This window comes from Schistocerca piceifrons, chromosome 7 (assembly GCF_021461385.2).
Source record: "Schistocerca piceifrons isolate TAMUIC-IGC-003096 chromosome 7, iqSchPice1.1, whole genome shotgun sequence".
Classification (NCBI taxonomy): domain Eukaryota; kingdom Metazoa; phylum Arthropoda; class Insecta; order Orthoptera; family Acrididae; genus Schistocerca; species Schistocerca piceifrons.
In genome coordinates this window covers 510,744,050-510,765,968 of record NC_060144.1, presented here as the reverse complement: position 1 = coordinate 510,765,968, position 21,919 = coordinate 510,744,050, and the positions used below count along the sequence as shown (strand labels likewise).

Below are 21,919 nucleotides of genomic sequence, written 5' to 3'. Positions count from 1 at the left end.
CTGAGCACATTGCCCAACAAAATGCCCTTTATTCTGATGACTGCTTCACAGCCTGTGCCTTTGTGATCTTTCCTACATTCCTATGAACATCAGCTGTTCTGAAACGCGCAGTTGGGAAAGTCTCCCTGCAATGTATCCTATGTTCCCATAATCCTCCTGGCCTCAACCTTCACTAATCATTGTCCTCCACCCACCTATCCCCTTCCCTTTACCCACTCTGGCACTACACAGCCTATTAATCCACCGACACACCCAGAGTCTATTTACTTCTCTCCCCCCCTGCCCTCCATCTAACCTCCTGACTGCACCTAGCTGCCCTACCCTTTCTCCACCTTGTCCCTTCCTGTATGCTCCCACAAGTGTCACTTTGTTAACTCCCACCCATACCATGCTGTCACTCCCCCTACCCGCCCCAGCATCCTCCTAACTCCCACAACCCAGACTGCTTATCTCATTATGCGCAGCTGCTCACTGGCCTTGGCAGCCAGAAACAGTGGTTCTGTGTGTGTGTGTGTGTGTATGTGTGTGTGTGTGTGTTTTTGCCTAATTTGGAAGAAGACCTTTTGGCTGAAAGCTTACTTGTTTAATAGTCTTTCTGCTGTGCCTATCTGCTACTCAACATCTACACTATATGGTGAGTAGCAGTCTATCTTTTTCATAATACTGTCAACATTCCATTGCGGATTTTGCATTGTTTGAATTGGCCTGTTAGAAATAACAAATTAGATGCCCATTTCTCTACGGTTAACTAGGTTACAAAAACATGATAGTCATTATTTTTTTAACTGCTTGAGACAATACATTAAGATTATAAATGTACATATTCTCTCTTTAAGACATCAAAAGATAATTAAGGAGATGATGTTCACCTCTTCACTCTGAATTGGGATAGGAACAAAAAAAATGGTACAGCATTTGCTGTGAATTTTTTAATATTTCTCAGATGAAGAACAAGAACAAAATCCTTTGGTAAGTTTCAATCCCAGCTGATAACTATTGGAAACACAATGGGTTATGGGATTCCACCAAAATTTCAACAGAGCTGACTATTTATTTTTTCGTGAAATGATATCTTTCCCTCATTTGAAGAAGCATCATCAGTTATGAGTAACAGCTACATTTCTCTTGTTAGAAGGTTTAATTTTCCTTTTCTTGCCAAAACAGTAAAATTTGCACAGTCACCTCACTGTGGTTATTGCAACAGAATCTTGTAACAAAGTGTCTTATTAAACAAGCAATTGGTGACCAGCTTATGAGAAACCTCAACTGCACTAGTTTACAGTAACATAAGAGAAGAAATGTCACCTTTTTCATACTTTCAAATTCTCTCTTCAATAGATGTCAATTACTCTTAAAAAATTACAGTACTGGTTGGACAAAAGTAAAATAAAAACTATACCTTCTACTATGTCACCACAGATAATGAAGTTCTGTATGTTAACCATATGTCAAAATTCTCTCCTTTTTATGTGCTATTATTTGCCAAAATCTCCTTTGAACAGTTTAAGAGATATGAGGGACATTACGAGTATTCTCTCCTCATATGAGTGTTATTAGAAGTGAAAGTTTTACACAAAATCCATTTTCTTGAAACTGGAGGCAAACACTGATCCCTTGCCAAGTTTAAAGAAAAATTTAAAATGCTGGCTTCATTTCATAATCAGCATTACATGATCTCATATGCACCAAACTTAAATTCATAGTGACCACTATTTTTCATTGCAATGTTTTTGAATTCCGTGCAGTATGTTACTTATATGTGAAATATCACAATAACTATGACCATTAACAAAATGATGAGTACTTCACCATCAAGCTGACATATAAAGATACAAGTAACATAAAATACTTTTTTCTACTGGGTAGATTCTGTAAAATTGTAAGAGAAGATTGCAAAGCATGCGCCTCGATTCTGTCAGTGCAGTGCCTTGCCAATCCTGTCCCACTCTGCGTGATGACACATGAGTGCACCATGTCCTTGTCTTTACATGGCAGTGGACAGATTCCTTGTGATAACATGAAAGAGAACTCTTGCTCTGGCACAGCAAAGGTACTGACACCTGATCAGCTGTTATGTAGAGTGAAGTAGATGCTGGTAGTGCAGATACACTCACTCACAGCATAAAGGTGTTGCCATGGAAAATGAGAAGAAGGGTATATTGAGATGTGGACACCTGTGTCAATGTGGAATTGTAACTTGGTAGGGAGCTTGATTATAAACAGTTGACAGTAGCATGATTAGAAATTAGTTGCTTGACTACTGATGTCTGGCAGCACTTTCCTTCTCAAAACTGATACACAGCAGCTCCTACTGATGTCTGGCAGCATTTTCCTTCTCAAAACCGATACGCAGCAGCTACTAGTCTGTCTACGATAGCAGCAGATCTTCTCAATGGTGGGGGAATAGTTGTTTCTGCTGGAAGAGAATTGTCGTTGCTACACACAAGTGGAGTGCTGTACCTGGGAGGCCTCAACTTGTTTAGAAAGTTTCTCTGCTTGCATTTGTCATGCTTCCAAAAGATAGTCTATCCTGGTGGATGGAGCTGCAGTGCCTTTGGATTGATACATCTTGATTATTTGGTTGATAGTTTCAGTGAGATAGTCAAGGCTAAAGCATCCTTGACTGAGTGGTGTGCCAAGGTAAAAATTGAGATGCACACTTTGGAATAACAACTGTTTATGTATTGACCATGAGGTAAGTCAGTACAGCTTTAGAGAAAAAAGGTCCACAAATGAGTACAACTGAATTGTCCTTCTGGGGCAATGTTTAGCAAGTGCACACAATGATGAAGTTCACAATCATTGGTATTGGTGATGAGAAGGGAGATTTCATGGAGGCATAGCAATATGGTCTCATGAGGCCATGAGATGGTGGGCAGTCGAGGAACAGATCCAATGAGATGGGACCTTTTGGGGTTGATGATGAGAATGCAGAATCTGTGATCCAGACAAGTCAAAGTTGTGTCTTCTTGAGCAGCTGACAGGCATCAAGTGTCTGTGATCCTGGGAAAGGCTCACGACAGCACTTTCTGACGGGTAGCAGCAGCAATAGGCATTGTAGTCTGAAGCACTGGTTCAAGAGGGGCTAGCAGTTGACACCTGGAGCTGAACTGGTCATTGAGGGGCTGAGTGGTGACCCAAGTACCTGTCAGCTGAGGAATACAGGTGTGGTATCATATGGACATGTGACCATGTGGACATAAGTAGGTACCTGCAACTGAGTTGCTATTTTCAGCGACCTGTGCACCATTTGTAGGTGTGGCTTACACTCCCAGACAGTGTGGTAGTTACAGGAAATTTGGTGGTAAAGAGCTCAGCAACTCTTCTATTGACAAACAACCTTCTGAGGTATGACAGAGGCAGTACCTGCCTGAAAAGCATATCTGCATCTGTTGTGGGTGAATATCAGGCCCTCCCCCCCCCCCCCTCCCCCCCACTGTGTATACTACACTCCGTCCCCTTAAGGCAGATGATGCAACCATCACAGAGGAGTGCACCACCCAAGGGAGGAGTCACTCAGCAGCCAAAAGAGCAGACTGGAACAAAACAACATGAAAATAAGTCAATGAAAACAAAATTTGACCCCAATGAAAGAATCATATCGTATCCATGTAGGGGAATGTCAACTGGCCACCACAGGTGAGAGGCAGCACTGGCAGCAAAGAGTTCAAGAAGACACAAGCAAGGCCTGGAAAGAGATACAACAGGACCTGTGGAGCCAGTGTGGACAGCTGGTTGGAGGCAGGGAGGTCTGCGGAGGATGTGGCACTTGCGACTGCAGTGGCAGTGACTGCCAGGGACTGTGTGACTCTAAAAGGGGCTGATCAGTCGGCTGTGGGACCGTGTCACATGGGTCAGCCACAACAGGACTGGCAGAGAGCAAACACAATGGGACAGCTGCAACAGGTCTGGCAATGACTGGACTGATGCCAAAAGGGCTGATGATGAGTGACATCGCGTGCAAGGGCTGGGCTAATACCAGAGGGACATCTGGTGTAGAAGTCTGTGAACAAAAATGGAGTGCAGCACACAGCATGACAACACAGTAAACAAGGTTCATGGTAGGAGGTCCAGTTTGCTGCTTACAAATCTCTTGGATGTTCTGTCTGAATGCTGTGGAAAACTGGAGAACCTGATGCTCTGCAGCAGGTCCTGAATGGCCAGAACCCTGAATGAAAGGGATAGAGGCAACAGCATCCCTTCCAGGTGAGAATACACTGCAAGTGAACTAGAACCTGAAGAAATAAAGAAACAGGAATCCACAGACCAACGACACCAAGTAAGAGAATGCACATAAGAACAACATATGAACGGAGCAGCCAAACTACACAGAAGAGACAACATTGCCAAGAATTTGTATCAGCTGTGAAATGTGAACACAAATTGTGATCCAAGAACTGAGCAGTCTGTGTGACGTACACCCTCACACTGTAGTAAGGCATAGACAGTCCTGTTTCAGCACATGGCTGGACACCCTCAGGTTGCAGTAGGATTTGAATACAGAGTGGTATAAAACAATCAAATGATTAAGCTGCCCTGTCAAGACAAACACACACATGATCAAAACTGGTGTGGTGAAAAAACACATGAACAATTGATAAAGAAAGGAACCATACTCCAATAAAAATGAATGCAGAAACATCAGGAAACACTGAAACATGCATGAAGAAGCAGACTTTTTGTCTTCATCCTGCTTGTGCACTAACAACATTAGTAAGGGGACCAGCCATGGCGGCATCATCTGGACAAAATGAGACACAGCTTGGCAGCAAGAAGCTCAGCATGCTGAACGGGTGGTGGCTGGATGACTGACGAGACCAGGAACTCGCACAGCAGCCAACAAACTTTGAGCAAGCACTAGAGTCTACAGATCTTGAGCAGGCACAGTACTGAGACTGCATATGAACTGTAAGTGTCACACATGTAACTATTTTCCTCACAGCAATCTTAAGTTAGGTGGATGAGGGAAGAGCACTAAGAAACCATACAAAATGAATATTGTCATTGCCAGTGGAAGTAATTTTGGCTGAGTGGTGTAATGAGCTAGTAACTGATATGCACGTGTTGGAAAACCAACTGTATGATTATTGACCATGAACTAACTCAGTACATCTTTAGGGGATGAAGGCCCACTCATGAATGCAACAGAATTGTTCTCCTCAGATGATGCACTGTGAGTGCCCATTATGATGAAGTTCATGGTTACTGGTAGTGATGCAAAGCAGGGAGGTGCCATGTAGGCAGTAGCAACATGGTCCCATGAAGCTGTGAGCTAGTGGACTGTTGAGGAACAGATCCAACGAAGTATGGCCTTCCAGAGTGGCTATCCCGGTGAAGATGAAGTGAGGCCTTCTGGTGTGGCTGACATGCATCCAGCAGCTGTAATCCTGGCAAAAATGCACAATCTGATGCACAGTACCAATGGCAGGCATTGTAGTCTGACATGTTGGCTCTAGAGTGGCTGGCAGCCAGTCTGAAACATGAGGTGAACTGGCCATTAAGGGGCTGAGCAGTGACCTATGAATATGCCTTGTTACACACACAATATTTGAAACTTTTCTATCCTTACATCCTATCTGAGCTTCCAGAAAAAGAAACACTTCATTCATCTTTTTACATTACTTTGTATTCATGCTAGATCTGCCCATCTGTGTGAGTTGATAATTGGGGAGTATGTTCTTTACTTTTATCTTAATTTTTGATCTTCTCTTCAGAATGCAAATCAATGTACAATCTAATTTTTATTGACATCCATATACATCTGTATTTATACAAAAAGAAGAGCCTTAACTATAGTAATATTTTACATTTGTGTACCTACATGTTGTTTTCAATTTGTCACAGTATTTCAGAATTAATTTACTTAGTGTTACAGTTCTGTACTTACTGTCTTGTGCACTCAAATACTTCATCTAACAACATATTTCATTATTATGTTCCAGCAAGTAAATATTACACGATGTTTGCCTTTGACACCATTTAAACTCCAAGGCACGTCACAAGCCATAATTATTAGATTTCATTAATGCACTGTCTGAAATGTTATCTACTTCACATATAAAAGTAACCATGTCACTCATTACTATTTTCCTCATCAGTATGATGTTAATGTTGAAAATAGTCAATGTAGAATTTCTATATATAGGCCATTTCTGACATTCACACTTGTTTTAATTTCTGGCCTTATTGTAGAAACACAAAAAGGCATACATACATTACATAAATGCAGTTAATGAAGTGTTCTCCGATGATTAACTGTAATGTTTGGGGTTCTAGTGGCACTTAATTGGCTCTAATTTGAGGAAGAAATTTCTGAGAATGACAGTTGGAGCACAACATTGTTTGGTAGTGAACCATGGACTGTGGGACAACCAGAACGGAAGGTAATCACAGCATCTGAAATGGGAAGCTTCAGAAGAATGTTGAAAACTAGGCAGACTGGCAAGGTAACAAATCAGAACATTCTCCACAGGACTGGTGAAGAAAACACTGACACTGATAAGAGGAAGTGACAGGTTGATAGGACATCAGAAAATAACTTCCTTGGTACTAAAGGAATCCACAGAGGCAAACACGGTAGCCAAAGACAGAGATTGGAATACATCCACCAAATAATGAGGACACAGGGTACAGGAAATACTCTGAGATGAAGAGATAGTTACAGGGTAGAATTCATGATGGACCATGTCAAGCCAGTCAGAAGACTATTGATTCAAAACAAAAAAAGGCTCCTGTCACTTGTTACTCCTGGATGTTTGAGTGTGACAGTTATACCTGTGGCTCATCATCACTTCCCTAATCAAACGCCATTGAAGCCTCATTCTTCATGAAATTCAGTGCTCAACTATTCATCTACACTCATGACCATGTGCTCAGCTGCCACATTTTTAAGATGAGAGTGTATTTTTGTAAGTACTGTTCATCAATCTTTATGGATTTCTAATATCATAATCTATGACTACCCTGATGTTAAGGATAATTTTGTCTAGCCATCTTGCTACTGCCTATGATGATGCATGTGTGATTAGGATGTACTGATCCCCACATCAAAGCTTGTGGATTCCAGATTCAATGAACTATGTCACTTTCTCTTCATGAGCATGACTTGTTGCAGAGTTGTGACAAAGCAAGCTGGAATTTTTTTACTTCCCCTCTTGTTTTGCCATCTGCCTCCTTAAAATTCATTTTTGACTAGTTACCATTAACATACTTGAGTATAATCTGCATTTTCCTAAAAGATAAAGGTTGGCCTTCAGTTTTAAAGAATATAACACAAGATGTAATTTTGTGCTTAGTTTTAGGTATGTAATTGATATTCTAATTTATTTTGACTATTCCTAGTTAGTAGCCTTTGTTATAGGGTGAAATCAGTAATTGGTTCATAGCTTAAATTCTATTATAGACAATTATAAATTCTGTACTAATTATAAACATTTGGAGGAACAGCTAATAGTATTCTTGAAGGATCTATTTGGCTCTATTGGAAAACATGTTAGCAAAGCCAGCCCTTAATTAATTCTAAAGTAATTACCAGTCTTATCAAAAGTATTGTTTGTTTAACTATATCTGTTAATTTCATCATTTAAACAAATAATTCAGCCTAATGCTTGTAGCACAAGCTGTTAAAAAGATGCATTTTTTCGAAGTATTCAGTTAATTTAATCAGTTAAGTTTTAATTGTAATGTGTGTAAATTAAACTTCAAACAATGTGTAGTTTCAGTGCCTTTTATTGTGAGGATATATAAGGGCCTGATTTTTGATCCTGAGACAGTCAGCCCACGGCCGAGTTTCAGACGAGACACCTGTAATGGTTAGATCAACAATACGTCAAGTGAACTGTGAAATAAGTGTAACACAATTAGGCCGTGTGTTAAAACAATGACAGTGTCTGTTCCATATGTATCATTTTATTCTTCAAGAACTGTGAACTATGTGGTTAGGCTTTTACTGCTCGTAGATGTTCAATGGTAAACTATTGTAGCAGTATGTGGATGTTTGCCTGCAACCTATTACTGAGGCTTATCAAAAGTTAAACAATAATTAATTAGCCAGATTAACTGTGTATATTTGGGGGTTATGAACAGTGAAAGTAAAGAACCATGAAATGCAAATGTGCACCTGTTGGCTACATCATTTAAAGTGGTCAGTATTGAACTTCCACCCCCATTTTTCAGCCAGTATAACAACACAGTATGTTGACACCAAGGACAATCAATGAGGAAATAAAGCAGGTGAATGTCACATATGGTGCCCTTGCGGGTGAGGACTATTTTATGTGGGCACAGTACACTAGGACTCGTGAACTTTGATGGTGAACTCGAGCGGTTTACAGTGATTTAAATGAATGGAGTGCAACAGCCAATCAGCGCTTGGGTTTTCTGGCCACAGTAGGACAGCAGCCAATCAGTGAGTGGGTTCTATGGAAGCAGTCACTGGGTACAGGAGCAGCCAATCAGCTTGCAGCTGGACACAGCTGACTGGGATAAACAAGATGCCTTGCTGAGAGAATTACAACTAGCAGCAGACGACAAACCAAGATGACAACCGCAGCAGAGCAGCAGGAGATGAGCAATAGAATAAGGTAATTTCATGACAAAAGCCATTTTATATTAAGTGATACATAATGAGTGACCTTAACGAACACGACAGTGAGATGGAGGAGAATGGACAACACAGAAGTGATGTGAAAATTGATAATGAAGCTGTGGAGGTTAAGTTTTTAAATTAACAGAAAGATTAAACGAACTGGTTCTGTAGACAATAGTAGTTATAAATCAGACATGAATGTAAATTTGAAGGATGGGGATGAAAGTCCTATTGTAAAATGTGAAATGGGCGAAAACAGTACTGAAGTGGATGAGATTGTTAAGGTTAAGGAGGAGGAACCTAGAAGTGAAAGTCAGCAAGAGCAAAAATTTATGGTAGACAGAAATTTGGAGGCAATGTTGAGGCAAAATATGAGTAGTTTGAGCAGTATGTGTATGAAAGAAGATATTAATAGGGTGGAAAATAGTATGAAAGAAGACATTAAAAGGGTGAAAAGAAAACTGATTGCATTAGAACTAACATGTTTAGCTTAAAGGATGAACTGAAGAAAGAAATTAAAAAGGAGATTAAGGCGGTCAGATCTAATCTTTCAGAATTAAATAACAGGCTTGAGATGGTAGCTAAAGATTGTGATGAAAAGATAAAATCAGAAGTACACAACACTAACGAGAAACTAACATTAATGAGTAGTAAATGTGAAGAAGACAGAAAGAAGCATTGTGATGACTATAGTAGGAGGGTGGAGGCTTCTGAAAAACAGAGTAAAGGTGAAGTCAAAGCTGCTGGGAAATTTTATGCTGAAAACAGGGTTAAACTTGAGAACCAAATTGATAAGATAAAAAATGATTTAGAAACAGAGGTAGAAACAAAGTGTGCAGTAGTGGTAGAGGAAAAACTGGTAAAAGTAAATGAAAATGTAGATTCAAAATTGACTAAAAAGGAGAAAAAGGTGGATGAAGTACAAAATCTAAAGCATAGAGAAAGTGACAGTGGGTCTGATAATTATTTTGGTAAGCAGGACGATAGTTTTTGCAGGGAGAGGACTAATGAGGATTTGCTTTATGAAGAAGATCACATGGTAAGTAAAAATGATGTGTGGCACCCTGTAACAACAGCAAGTGTACAAGGTATACACATTAAGTGTTTACTAGAGTGTGAATGATGTTTCACAGGCATTTTTTGAATCTATTGACGACACAAAGGGTATAGTGGTGATGCATGTTTCTCGAATAAAAATTATTGGTGCTACTGGTAAGCTATCAAAGAGTGTGAAACAAGAGGTAATATTAACTGTGGAATTGGCAGGACAGCTGTTTGAGTGTAATTACTTGATGATTCAAAATTTCAACATTTATCTAATATCTGGAATTAATTTCTTGTGCAAATAGCAAGTAAGTGGTTCAACATGCTGAGCTGGATTCATTATGTGGTGACAATGCTTACTCCAGCTGTCTGTCTCATTTTTCGTGTTTCCTGATGCAGTCAAACTCTTCTCCTATCCTATCTGTAGTTTATAAGTGAATAACAAACATTCTGTCTTCAACATTCAAGTGATTTTGTACAGTAGGATATTTTAGTATAAGAATATTTTAGAAAAGGTTTCTCCAGTATTATTTATATACATTCATTGTGTTAGTAATAAGTAATGGAATCTTAAGGGGAAGAAACAAAGTAAATTGGTACCATGGTTAAAGAATTTCTGTCAAACAAAGAGGTAAGGTAAACAGAAAATGAAGGGTGTCAGCATGTGTGGAGAAGAAGGTGCAGATTATCTAAAAACTATAATTAACATCTGATGTAATCAGCTCATGTGTGAAGTTCGTATAATTTAGTGCAGCAGCAGAGGTATATGCGGTAAAAACCATCTTGAATACTAGAACTTAATATTAATTGTGGTATAATAGAAGTGCTTGTGTTCAGAGCAGGCAGTATACAGAGATAACTATCTACCCATAGAAGTGTGTCATGGTACAGCCTTTTCTAACATTAAGGAATTCCAGTTATAGACATAGTTTCCAGGAGTACTGTGTGTGTGGAAAGAATAAGCAAGATTTGTATGTATATCGCCCTTCAAGCTAGAATCTCAAGCAATTTGATGGAATACAGTGAAATAATAGTTTTTCTAAGTGATAATTTTGTCTGATCAGTAATAAGATTTAAGTTTGCCTTAGCATAAGGATCTGTTACTGTGGAGTGTTTTTCAGTAGAATCAATTTTGCCTTGGATAAGCAGAGCAGGTGTTTATTTATTAGTTCATGAAGTAATAATGAAATAATAATGAAATTATAAAACAATGAATAATTTTAAGGTGTTAATGGTTAGGGAGGCTGTCTCTGCAGTAGGGATTTTTTTTTTTTTTTTTTTTTTGAGAATGCACTCCACTCATTAATGAGGTAAGGAAGGTAAGTAAAATAAGAGAGCTGACAGACATGATTGAGTACTGAAAAAGGTAACTGTATACAAACAAATGTGTTGTAACTAACTATATTATCTATTTATGAACTAAGAAACATTGGGTATATCGTGCAATTCATGACAGTGCTGTTGGGAATGAGAGCTTAACAGAAAGAGTAATATTTTAGTGAGGTACAAGTCATATAATGTTGCATCATTGGATCTATACGTTATTTGAAAACTTCTATTTCTGTTCTGCTGAATTATGAGCTTAAGGCGGTAATACTGGGATGAAGAAAAGTAATTTTGCTGATTAACTGATAACTGTGGTGCCGGACTGATGTGAATGTTATGGCAGGTAAACTATTTGATAACATTTTGTGACTTTTATGAGGATTTAATTTTCTGGTTGAATGAGAGTGGTGCTCAGAGTTAAGTAGAGACGTGGGGCAATGATTTGGTGCAACTTCCATCCCTTAATTTTGATTTTAGTAGTAATTAAGTCATGTGATGGTGACTATTCCTTTTTCATAACATAATGATTAGTAAATCTATGCTACTGCACATCTTGAGTTTTTACTAGAGGTAATGTACATATATTAGACACTAAGGTGATATTTTGCAAATGGGAAAGAAACAAAAGTCTTTCAAGTTTAACCAGTTTCAGGCAGAGGTATGAGTTAGAATAATGCTTTGCAGTGTAATGTGCACTTGATTTTAAAATTTTACTAGTCCCCACCTTTTGTACTATAGTCAATTTTAGTACTAATTATTGTGATTTCATGAGGACTATGTAATGCATTTATGTGTGATGTAATGACTATCATTTGCCATTAGTGTTAAAATTTCTTTTCCTTATATTTAGAAGTAAAAGTGAGAGTACTAAAGTAGGGTATTTTGTCTAAATTTCTCATGTACTGTGGGGGAGGAGAACTACCTCCAAGGGAACTAATAGCAGTGCATTTCCTTACTAACTGCCACTTGAACCTGTTGAAGGCATGGACAACTTGGTGAGAAAGTGTGTTAATGCTCATTAAAAGTGTGAAAGTGCTTGTGAAAAATAGTAAACATTGAGAAAGTGAAATTTTCTGTCTAAAAATTGAACTGCAAAGCCAGCGCTTAATTAATTCTAAAGTAATTACCAGTTTTGTCAAAAGTATTGTTTGTTTTACTATATCTGTTAATTTCATCATTTAAACAAATATTTTGGTCTAATGCTTGTAGCAGAAGAAACTATTAAAAAAGACACAGTTTTTTGCAGTATTCAGTTAATTTAATGAGTTAACTTTTAATTGGAATGTCTGTAAATTAAACATCAAACAATGTGTAGTTTCAGTGCCTATTGTTGTGAGGATATATAAGGGCCCGATTTTTGATCCCGAGACAGTCAGTCCATGGCTGAGTTTCAGACAAGAAACCCGTAATGGTTAGATCAACAACAATGCATCAACTTAACTGTGAAATAAGTGTAACACAATTAGGCCATGTGTTAAAACAATGACAGTGTCTGTTCCATACGTACCTTTTTATCCTTCAAGAACTGTAAACTATGTGGTTAGGCTTTTACTGCTCGTAGATGCCCAACGGTAAACCATTGTAGCAGTATGTGGATGTTTGCCTGCAACCTATTAATGAGGCTTATCGAAAGTTAAGCAATAGTTAACTGGCCAGATTAACTGTGTATATTGGGGAGAGGGGGGGGGGGGGGGGGAGGGTTGTGAACAGTGAAAGTAAAAAACTGTGAAACACAAATGGGCACCTGTTAGCTACATAATTTAAAGTGGTCAGTGTTGAGCTTCCACCTCCATTTTGCAGCTGGTATAACAACACAGTACACCAACACCGAGGACAATAAATGAGGAAATAAAGCAGATGAATGTCACAGAGTCTGCAGCATCCAAAACTCCTAGAAAATCTCTTATGAAAGTACATCAAAATACATATCCTGACATCTTGCAGTGAGTAGTTTCACTGTTAACATTTTCTAATGGTACTAAAATACCAAAAACTGAAGTGAGCAAGTAATGCTGTAGCACCTGAAAATGATATCAGATGGCAGCCAAGAGTTTGGTATTTGTTACTACTGTATGTTAAATTTTTAGTGGCTTCTAATTTCCACTGTAAGTTTTCTTTTGTAGTTTAATACCATAAAGGAGTTCACTAGTCAATGGTATGAGAAGTCCACTGTGGAATCAGTTCCAGATGGAACTGGCAGCAGCATATAGCTTCCAAGATATGGAGGCAAAGTACACTTGGATCAAAGCCACACACTGTATTATACACAGCCAGTCTGATGAATCAGCCAAACGTAGCTATCACGAAGTTGTCTGCATCTGTTTAGCAGATATCTGCTTATAGAAGTAGAATTTTATTGTCCTGTTACATACAGAGCCCCCCCCCCCCCCCCCCCCCCATGAACCATGGACCTTACCATTGGTGGGGAGGCTTGCGTGCCTCAGCGATACAGGTGGCCGTACCGTAGGTGCAACCACAACCGAGGGGTATCTGTTGAGAGGCCAGACAAACGTGTGGTTCCTGAAGAGGGGCAGCAGCCTTTTTAGTAGTTGCAGGGGCAACAGACTGGATGATTGACTGATCTGGCCTTGTAACACTAACCAAAACAGCCTTGCTGTGCTGGTACTGCGAGCGGCTGGAAGCAAGGGGGAAACTACGATTGTCATTTTTCCAGAGGGCATGCAGCTTTACTGTATGGTTAAATGATGAATGAGGAGGTATTGAATAGCATAGGGGAGAAGAGGAGTTTGTGGCACAACTTGACTAGAAGAAGGGACCGGATGGTAGGACATGTTCTGAGGCATCGAGGGATCACAAATTTAGCATTGGAGGGCAGCGTGGAGGGTAAAAATCATAGAGGGAGACCAAAAGATGAATACACTAAGCAGATTCAGAAGGATGTAGGTTGCAGTAAGTACTGGGAGATGAAGAAGCTTGCACAGGATAGAGTAGCATGGAGAGCTGCATCAAACCAGTCTCAAGACTGAAGACCACAACAATAACAAACATACAGTGGAACTCATTGGATCTGTAGTGAAGAAGACTCATAAAACTTTGTAATTACTTGAGAAACTGCTACAACTATTGAAAACTTTACTTTAAGATTTATGTGATGAATTGATTTACATAATATAATTCAGAGACAGTGGATTATATGCTCTTAAAATACTGTGTTATCATCTTGCATTTTTCTATTAGTACACTGTACAGTTTTTTAGTGTCCCTAAGCCCACAGAGTGTACATTTTTTCTGTTTAAGTTATTATAGTTTGTCATGTATATGTATTGTGAAGTCTGAGCATACAGTTCACCTTATGCAGAGAGAGCAAAAAACTTTGATTATTTCTGGTCTCATGCATATTGTGGAAATGTTATTATTGAAATAATTTTGGATTTTGGTGCATGAAGCAAATTAGCTCGAAAATGTAAAGAGAAACAATACCTAATATGTTCTGATCTCTCAATAACAGATGGCATGAGCCTCTGGGTTTAACAATCTATGCATCCTGTTTTTTCTGTAGAATTAGCATTTTTTGCCTTTCCCTTGCCATAAATACCTGCATTTCTCCATGATCTTTTATTTGTATCTGTGACTTTACAACTGGTTAGTGACAGTTATTTCTGTTTCACTTTATTGTACATTTATTTTGTACAACAAAGTGGCAATATGAACTGTGAGTGAATGATGAATCTGCAAAAATGGATCTGTCATACTACGGTGTTTCCGGTCATACATGGTATCCTATTAGGCAATACTGCTGATGTGGAAATTACAGAGAGACCAGTGACACCAACACAGTGCAATCATTGTGTGTATAATGTTGATTAGGCGTCAAAGGAGCTGACATATGTTGTAGTCTATTTTCTGAAGAAACTGATAAACACAGGCACTGATGTGAATCTTTGTGGTCCATGCTAAAGGTGGTGTTCTGAAGCATCCAATGAACTTACAATTGTTTTCAAATCAGAGCTCTGAGTAGATCGTATATAATTTGCATGTTTTATGTTCTGAAGGTTGTTCACAAGCAGAGTATATTATTAACAGGCACTCTTCCATTCTAATAATATACTTTTGATGTTTGCACTATTATCTGTCACTTTACAGTATGTAAGTAGGGGAATTCATAATACCATTGTAACACTTTGCCTTCTCATTGCCAAACATACTGTGTGTCACAACCTGTTTCCACAATGAAAATTTTGCAGACGACATTCGCAAGCCACTCTCCTTCCCTCATTGTACTAAACTTGGCAATAACTTAAGTAACAGTGCAGTATATCTTCCATAGTTGCTCCTTTCCTTTTCCATACAACAATGACTGTCAAAAGATATCTGGAAGTACATAATCTCAAGTAGTTGGCAACTGTTCACTGCAACAACGCTGCACACCTTCACCTTATACAGAAACCCACACAATCACATGTGACAAACGATGTTCAAGTGTGGCTGCATGACCATTTCCCAGGCTGATTGACTGGTAGGTGGTTAACAGAACCATAAAACCTTGGATGAAATGGAACAGACACAAAGTGTTGATAAACATTCTATACAACATACAAAAATTACGAACACATGAAACCATTATGAGGGTTTATCAGGAAAATAACAGTACCTCAATCTCTACTGTGTGTAATAACTAAATACCACTGTAATCACTTAACTAATAATAAAGCTACAGTTATCAAAAAATTAAGAGTGACTTACTATTAAAAAGGAAAACACATCCTAATATTCTGTAAAATTATACTTATTTGGTTACGAACGAGTTTTAAGCTTTTTAGGCCATCTTATACTTATTTGGTTACGAACGAGCTTTAAGCTTTTCAGGCCATCTTTGGCTGACAACTTGTCACTTGAAAATGGCCTAAGAAGCTGACAGCCAGTTTATGACCAAATAAATATAATTCTACAGAACATTAGGAAGACTTTTCCTTTTAAACATTATTAGCATGTTTTGACTAGCAAAGATGGAAAATTCAGTTCATGTTCAAGAATGACTTATTGAACAACCCTTAGGCACTAATACAATTAGGACAGTTTCAGAGGGGTGGAGACAGAAGAGTACTGATATAACAAAACAGATTTTTCAGTAGAAGACAGTGCCTGGAGTTCAAATTGGGTGATAGAGAGACATTAAAACTAAGGCATTATGGCCTACTGAGACTTGGACAGTCTCCATTCCAATATTGATCAATAAACACATTTCTTCCTCCAACATGCATTTCATGTAAAATATTAGAATGGTAAAACTAAATAGATCTTGACTTATACAGCATACGTACCACCTAAAAATCAAAAAGGAAGAGGGAAAAACAATACTGGTGTACCACATACCCTCATCAGAAACAATGCAGTGGCTTACCAAAACACAAATGAAGGTATAGAGATGTATGGACAACTATCCACTTGAGTATTAAATAAAAATTTATATTTGGATATTGTATAGGCAGCTATATGGAAAGATGGGTAACGTACAGTAATACAAGAACCAAGAATGGACAATAAGAATGGAAAACTGAAAGAGAAGTGCTCAGATAGAAAAAGGTGTAAGGCAGGGGTGCAGTCTTTCACCCCTACAGCTCAACCTGTACATCAAGGATGTAATGGTTGAAATAAAAGCAAGATTCATGAGTAGTATTAAAATTCAGAGTGAAAGGATGTCAATGATAACACTCACAGATGGTATTCCTCTATTCAGTGAAAGTGAGTTAGAATTACAGGACCTGTTGCATGAAATGAACAATCTAATGAGCATGGAACATGGATTGAGAATAAACCAAGGAATGACAAAAGTAATGAGATGTAGCAGAAATGAGATTAAACATAAACTTAACATCAAAACTGAGGACCGTGTATGAGACAAAGTGAAGGAATTTTGCTCCCTTGGAAGCAAATTAACTAATGACAGACTAAATAGACTAGCACAGGCAACAAGGGCATTTCTCCCTAAAAGAAGTTTACTAGTATCTTATATTTGAGGAATAAATTTGTGAAAATGTAAATCTGGAGCACAGCACTGAATGGAACTGAATAATGAACTCCAAGAAAACAAGAAAAGAAGAGAAAGAATGTAGAACGATGAAAGTGGAAAAGAAATGAAGTGGTCTTCTGGACAATTCGCGAGGAAAGAAAATGTGAAAAATACAGATGAGAAGGAGTGTCAATATGATAGTATGTTAATTAAGCCATCAGGGGACACCAGAAGGAGCCATAAAGAGGAGGGGCTGGAACCAGGGACATTGGGTGTGAGTGCTGCACTCAGATGAAGATGTTGTCAGAGGAGTGGAAGGTGTGGTGAGCAGCATCAGGCCATTCAGAAGATTGACAATAACTGACCTTTCAAAGAATATGGGGGTTACTGTACATAGGACAGTATAGACACAAACTTATATAGATAGGCAAGTCTGTTAGTAAGAAAACAGGATCTGAAGCAATGACAGAAGGTTTCAATAAATGTCTAACAACAGAGAAAACACAGTGAAACTCTGCTGCCGAGCACCCATTGTAACAAAATTATCTGACAGTTTACAACTGTCTTTGAGACCAGGACACACATCCACATCTTTTTTGTCTCCAAAGAAACACAGTTTTATTCTGTTACAAAGTTTCAACAAAGAAAAAAATGCCAATTAACTCTGTAAAAATAATCACTGTAATGGAAAAAAGTTAAAACATACACAAGACAATGAAACATAATTCAGGAAAAGGCAAGTCATGGGGGAAAGGACAAATGGTCAGAGGACACTGTAAGATAGCTGGCAGGAACCTATCATGACTGTTATCCATCAAGTTATCTGCCACATTCCACATCCATGAAGATCATCTCACAATGGGACTATGGAACACTGCATATATCTAATCTTACTTAAACATGATGCAGGCGTTTGAGGAAAGAGTCCCTGTGGTTTTCTAATGAAGCTCTTCATGTTTACTGGCATGTTTTGGTCACTGGGCACTCTTATTTTAGTTCCTGATACTAGAATTTATTTATATTTGAATGAACTCTGTTAAGAGGTTATATCTGTTTTGAAGGCAAAACACTGACAATTTCTGTAAAAGTAAGCTAATGAAATTTTTCAGAACAGTTGTGGGATGCACTGCAAAATGAGATGACATAGGTATACAGGAGGCACTCACTAAAATATAAATCACTTTAAACAGTTGTGCAAAAGAGCACAACATTAGTGTCTATGCAGAGCACTAACATCACAGTTTGAATTTAGTTATTTTTTATTGTATTTCTCTTGCCTGCAGTACAAACTTATTTTGCTTTTAATTTAATTTTTAAGTTGATTAAAAGGGATCATACTATGTGCTTTTCAGTGCCACTATTCTATGAAATTAATAGATAAATTACATTTTCAAAGCTAAATTATTTCAAAACTTTGTCCAAAAATACACTTTTATCATCAAATGTGGACATTTAGATGATTAATTTGTTCATTGTGTATTAAGAAATTCCAAATTAATGTATAACTATGGTGAGATATCCTGCCATGTGTAAACACATCTGTGGAAACAATTTTTCTTTCACATATGGCCCATTATGTCAGTTTTTTGTTGTGGCTATTCCTTGCCCATAGTCCATCCTAAAAAATCTTAGTGTAGATACTATGTTTTCTGAGCTGCTTGGCTGGAAGCTAATCAATTCACAGTCTCTGTCCTAATATAGCAATGCCTGTTGCATATTTGTATGAGGTACTTGTCATTCATATTTGAACATGACTACACATCTAAATTTTAGTACTGGGACATGAACACATACACATCTGTAAAAGTCATGTCTCACATATCTCAGCTAAAGAATATGTCTATTGCAGAAATATTAAGCTCTTAATTTAGTATGCGAGCAAGCTAGTGGCTGTCACTTTTACATTTTTATAATCTCTTCACTGGGTTCATTATAATTTTCTGTCCACAAGCATTTAAGTTCCAGCTGACAGTCACAATATTTTTGCATTTATAACAGAGGGTGCTGACTTTCTCTACGTAATGAAATTTATAACTGTTGTCTGCATAAACACCAAAAATCTTGGATGTTCAGAGGTCCAGTTTTATTAGTGCTCTGAATCTTAATTTGTATTTAATCTGGAGAAACACTGAATGGTTTTTGCACTTTGATGTCTTCCTATGGTGTTGACTATACAGCAGCCCTAAATTTCTAATAAGCAGCAAGATGCATTTGACTGGAAACTTCTAATGTCAATGAGAATCAGTAGACTCCTACAATGTAATTATAGAAATGTGAACATAATGACAAGCAAATGTTTGACCCTTGGAAGTACTTTAGTATCAAACTCAAAGTATACATTGTCATAGTACAGTGTTATCTAGGAAAAATTATTTGTACATATGTACTGTTATGAACTAATATTTACAGTTAGTATGTTTTACACATATCATATACAAGATGTCTTGTTTGTAACATCTGTCTAACAGCAAATTAATGATCTCATTAGCTGACTGTGGAAGAGTGCCTCAGACTACAGGAGCTAGTGGCTGGTATGCATATGACTATTATGGTACACTTTTGAGGATGATGCCTATAGGACCTTTTGTTGACTTACCATGATGCCTGTAGTTACAGCGATGCCCCTCCCGCAGTATGTGTTAGGCACGATATCTCCGAAGCCAACGCTCAGGAACGTGATGGCGATGAGCCACATGGCATTTAGGAGGTTGGCGTGCTCCTCATCATGGAACCTGTGCCGGCAACACAAACGCACCGCACTCTGTGCTGCTATCTACTTACGGTTTGCCACCACTTGCCTCATCTCACTTGCTGATACCTCGGTGCTCCATTTTATTGTTCATTTACTTTACAGGGAAGCAAATGTGTTCCCTTATTCTGTTTGAAAATGAAGCTTTTAATTTTTTTCAGTGAACTGCATCATCATTAGAAACTATTACTTCTTTCAGTTAAAAGTACGCTGACAGTATATGAGCCAATAGATTACTCTAATGAAATATGAAAACAGTGATAACACACTATATGAACAGTGTTGGTTACCTCCAATAATCATTCATCTAGCTATATGAATGGTAATATGGTAATACAAAGACTAACATAAGATTTCAATTGTGCCTCATAATGGAGAGATAGGAAAGATATGTTCTTTAAATACTAACAGATTCTGTTCACTGGTCTCCGATGTACACAACTGAGGTCAGACAACAGACACAGTGTGATGAAAACAAACACCTCTTCCACTACAAGCTGCTTGGTGTTTCTGCATTCTACATAAGCTTTATAATTTGTTGTCTTCAATAAATACTATACATTACCTTCAGTTGTTTACAATAAGAGCTATGTCTACAATACAAACATCAAGGTTCTATGGAAGAAAGAAGAAAAGACTTTTCTTATGCATTGTTTGTCATGCAGAGTGCTAGAATTTTTTTAAGCAGAGGTATGTTACAATTTGTTGGTTATATATTTTTATCTCAGAAAATCTGCCAAAACACTGTGTTGTAAGGCATGTTCCAAACTAAGTCAAATGAGTATTTTAAAAACAGTCACTATTATTATAAAGACTTCAAAATGTGTCAGAATTCAGCATACTAGAATCTCAATAATGAATACTGCAATAATGTTAAACTTAAAACAACTCCTAACCCATAACTTGCAGATAGATAAATGAAGGCCCTATTATTTCCTTGCAAGTTCATTAATCTACAAATGGAGAATTTAATATTTCTGGAGACATTAGATTCATTGCGTTATGTGCTAGTGAAAAAAAAAAAACATTTTAAAATAATTAAGTGTGCTACCATTTATGACTTAATTACAAGATGAGGATGGATTTCTGGAATCTGGATTTTTTTTCTGAGTCAACACAGAGAATAGCCAGCTTTTTGGTTCATTGGTGAATGCTCAGTAAAACTGTTTACTCTACAAACTATTAAAAGTACAGACAGATGTGAAGGTTTGCAGCAGTAATAGCAAATGTTTCATGTTTCCGTCTGAGGGTAGCTCAGATAAACAACATATTAGGTTTGACGTGCCTGGAATAAACTTTATGGATTGACAATGAAGCAACTGCATTACCAATGATGGTATTATCTCAGCTAAAAGAGCCTGCCACAGCCTTTTAAAACAGTAGTTTTCCCCAAGGGACCAGCTATTATCTACGATGAAATTAAATAAAAGAATTAAAAAAAAGAAAAGAAAACAGGTATATATATGTCTTCCTTTCTTTAACTTTTTAGGCTTACATTACTTCAACTCCTCCATTGATTATTACAATATTATAATTGCATTTTTTTCTAAATGTGAGCTTACTTTTCCTAACTGAAGCAGGACAGTATCATCTCTCATTTATTCACTAGCAATAGTTTCCTGTCAAAGACAGAGATTTTCAAATGCAAAAGGTTTAAGGGAGAGGCACTTACCATCATCCCACACGTGAGTGTGATACCGCGACCGCAGTAAGTGTTAGGGACTATGTCCCCATAACCTACGCACAGGAAAGTAATCGCGATCAGCCACATGGAGTTTAGCAAGTTGGCATGCTCTTCATCGTGGAACCTAAATGTGGGAGGCAGAAACACAGAAACCATGCTGTCCATGTTTGTTCCAAGGTCCACAGTGTTAGCGTTTAAATGAGAGAGTGAAGAAAAACTATTATTTACAAGCATCTGAGGTCTCAAAATAGAGTATTAGCTGATATAATTCTCCACTAAAAGAAAGTGAATCTATTTGATTGTAAGGAACTTGGTTAAGTAACTTATCTGCTGTATACTCCTGTAGTCATACATTCTGTTGATACTGTATCATTCAACACGGCTATTTTTAATTTTAACTGATATAGATCAAGAGGAAATAGCCCACAAATGTTTTTAAATTAGCCTTGGAATTCTAAGTCTGGTATGACTGCTTGTCATGTAGATCTTACATTATAAAAATTTTTAAGCAGCCATGAATCTCTGCCTTGCAATTCCCACATGAACTTCTAATGTTCT

At 37.8% G+C, this 21,919-nt stretch overlaps 1 protein-coding gene across 1 annotated transcript in view; it reads right to left on the bottom strand.

Annotated features, from left to right (window-relative positions):
- Positions 1 to 21,919, bottom strand: part of LOC124709053 (small conductance calcium-activated potassium channel protein) — a 256,373-nt gene that overhangs the window by 108,684 nt on the left and 125,770 nt on the right. Inside the window, exon 4 of the mRNA XM_047240699.1 lies at positions 19,525 to 19,660. Within this exon, the coding sequence (XP_047096655.1) occupies positions 19,525 to 19,660 (136 nt within the window). The remainder of the gene's footprint in view (positions 1 to 19,524; positions 19,661 to 21,919) is intronic.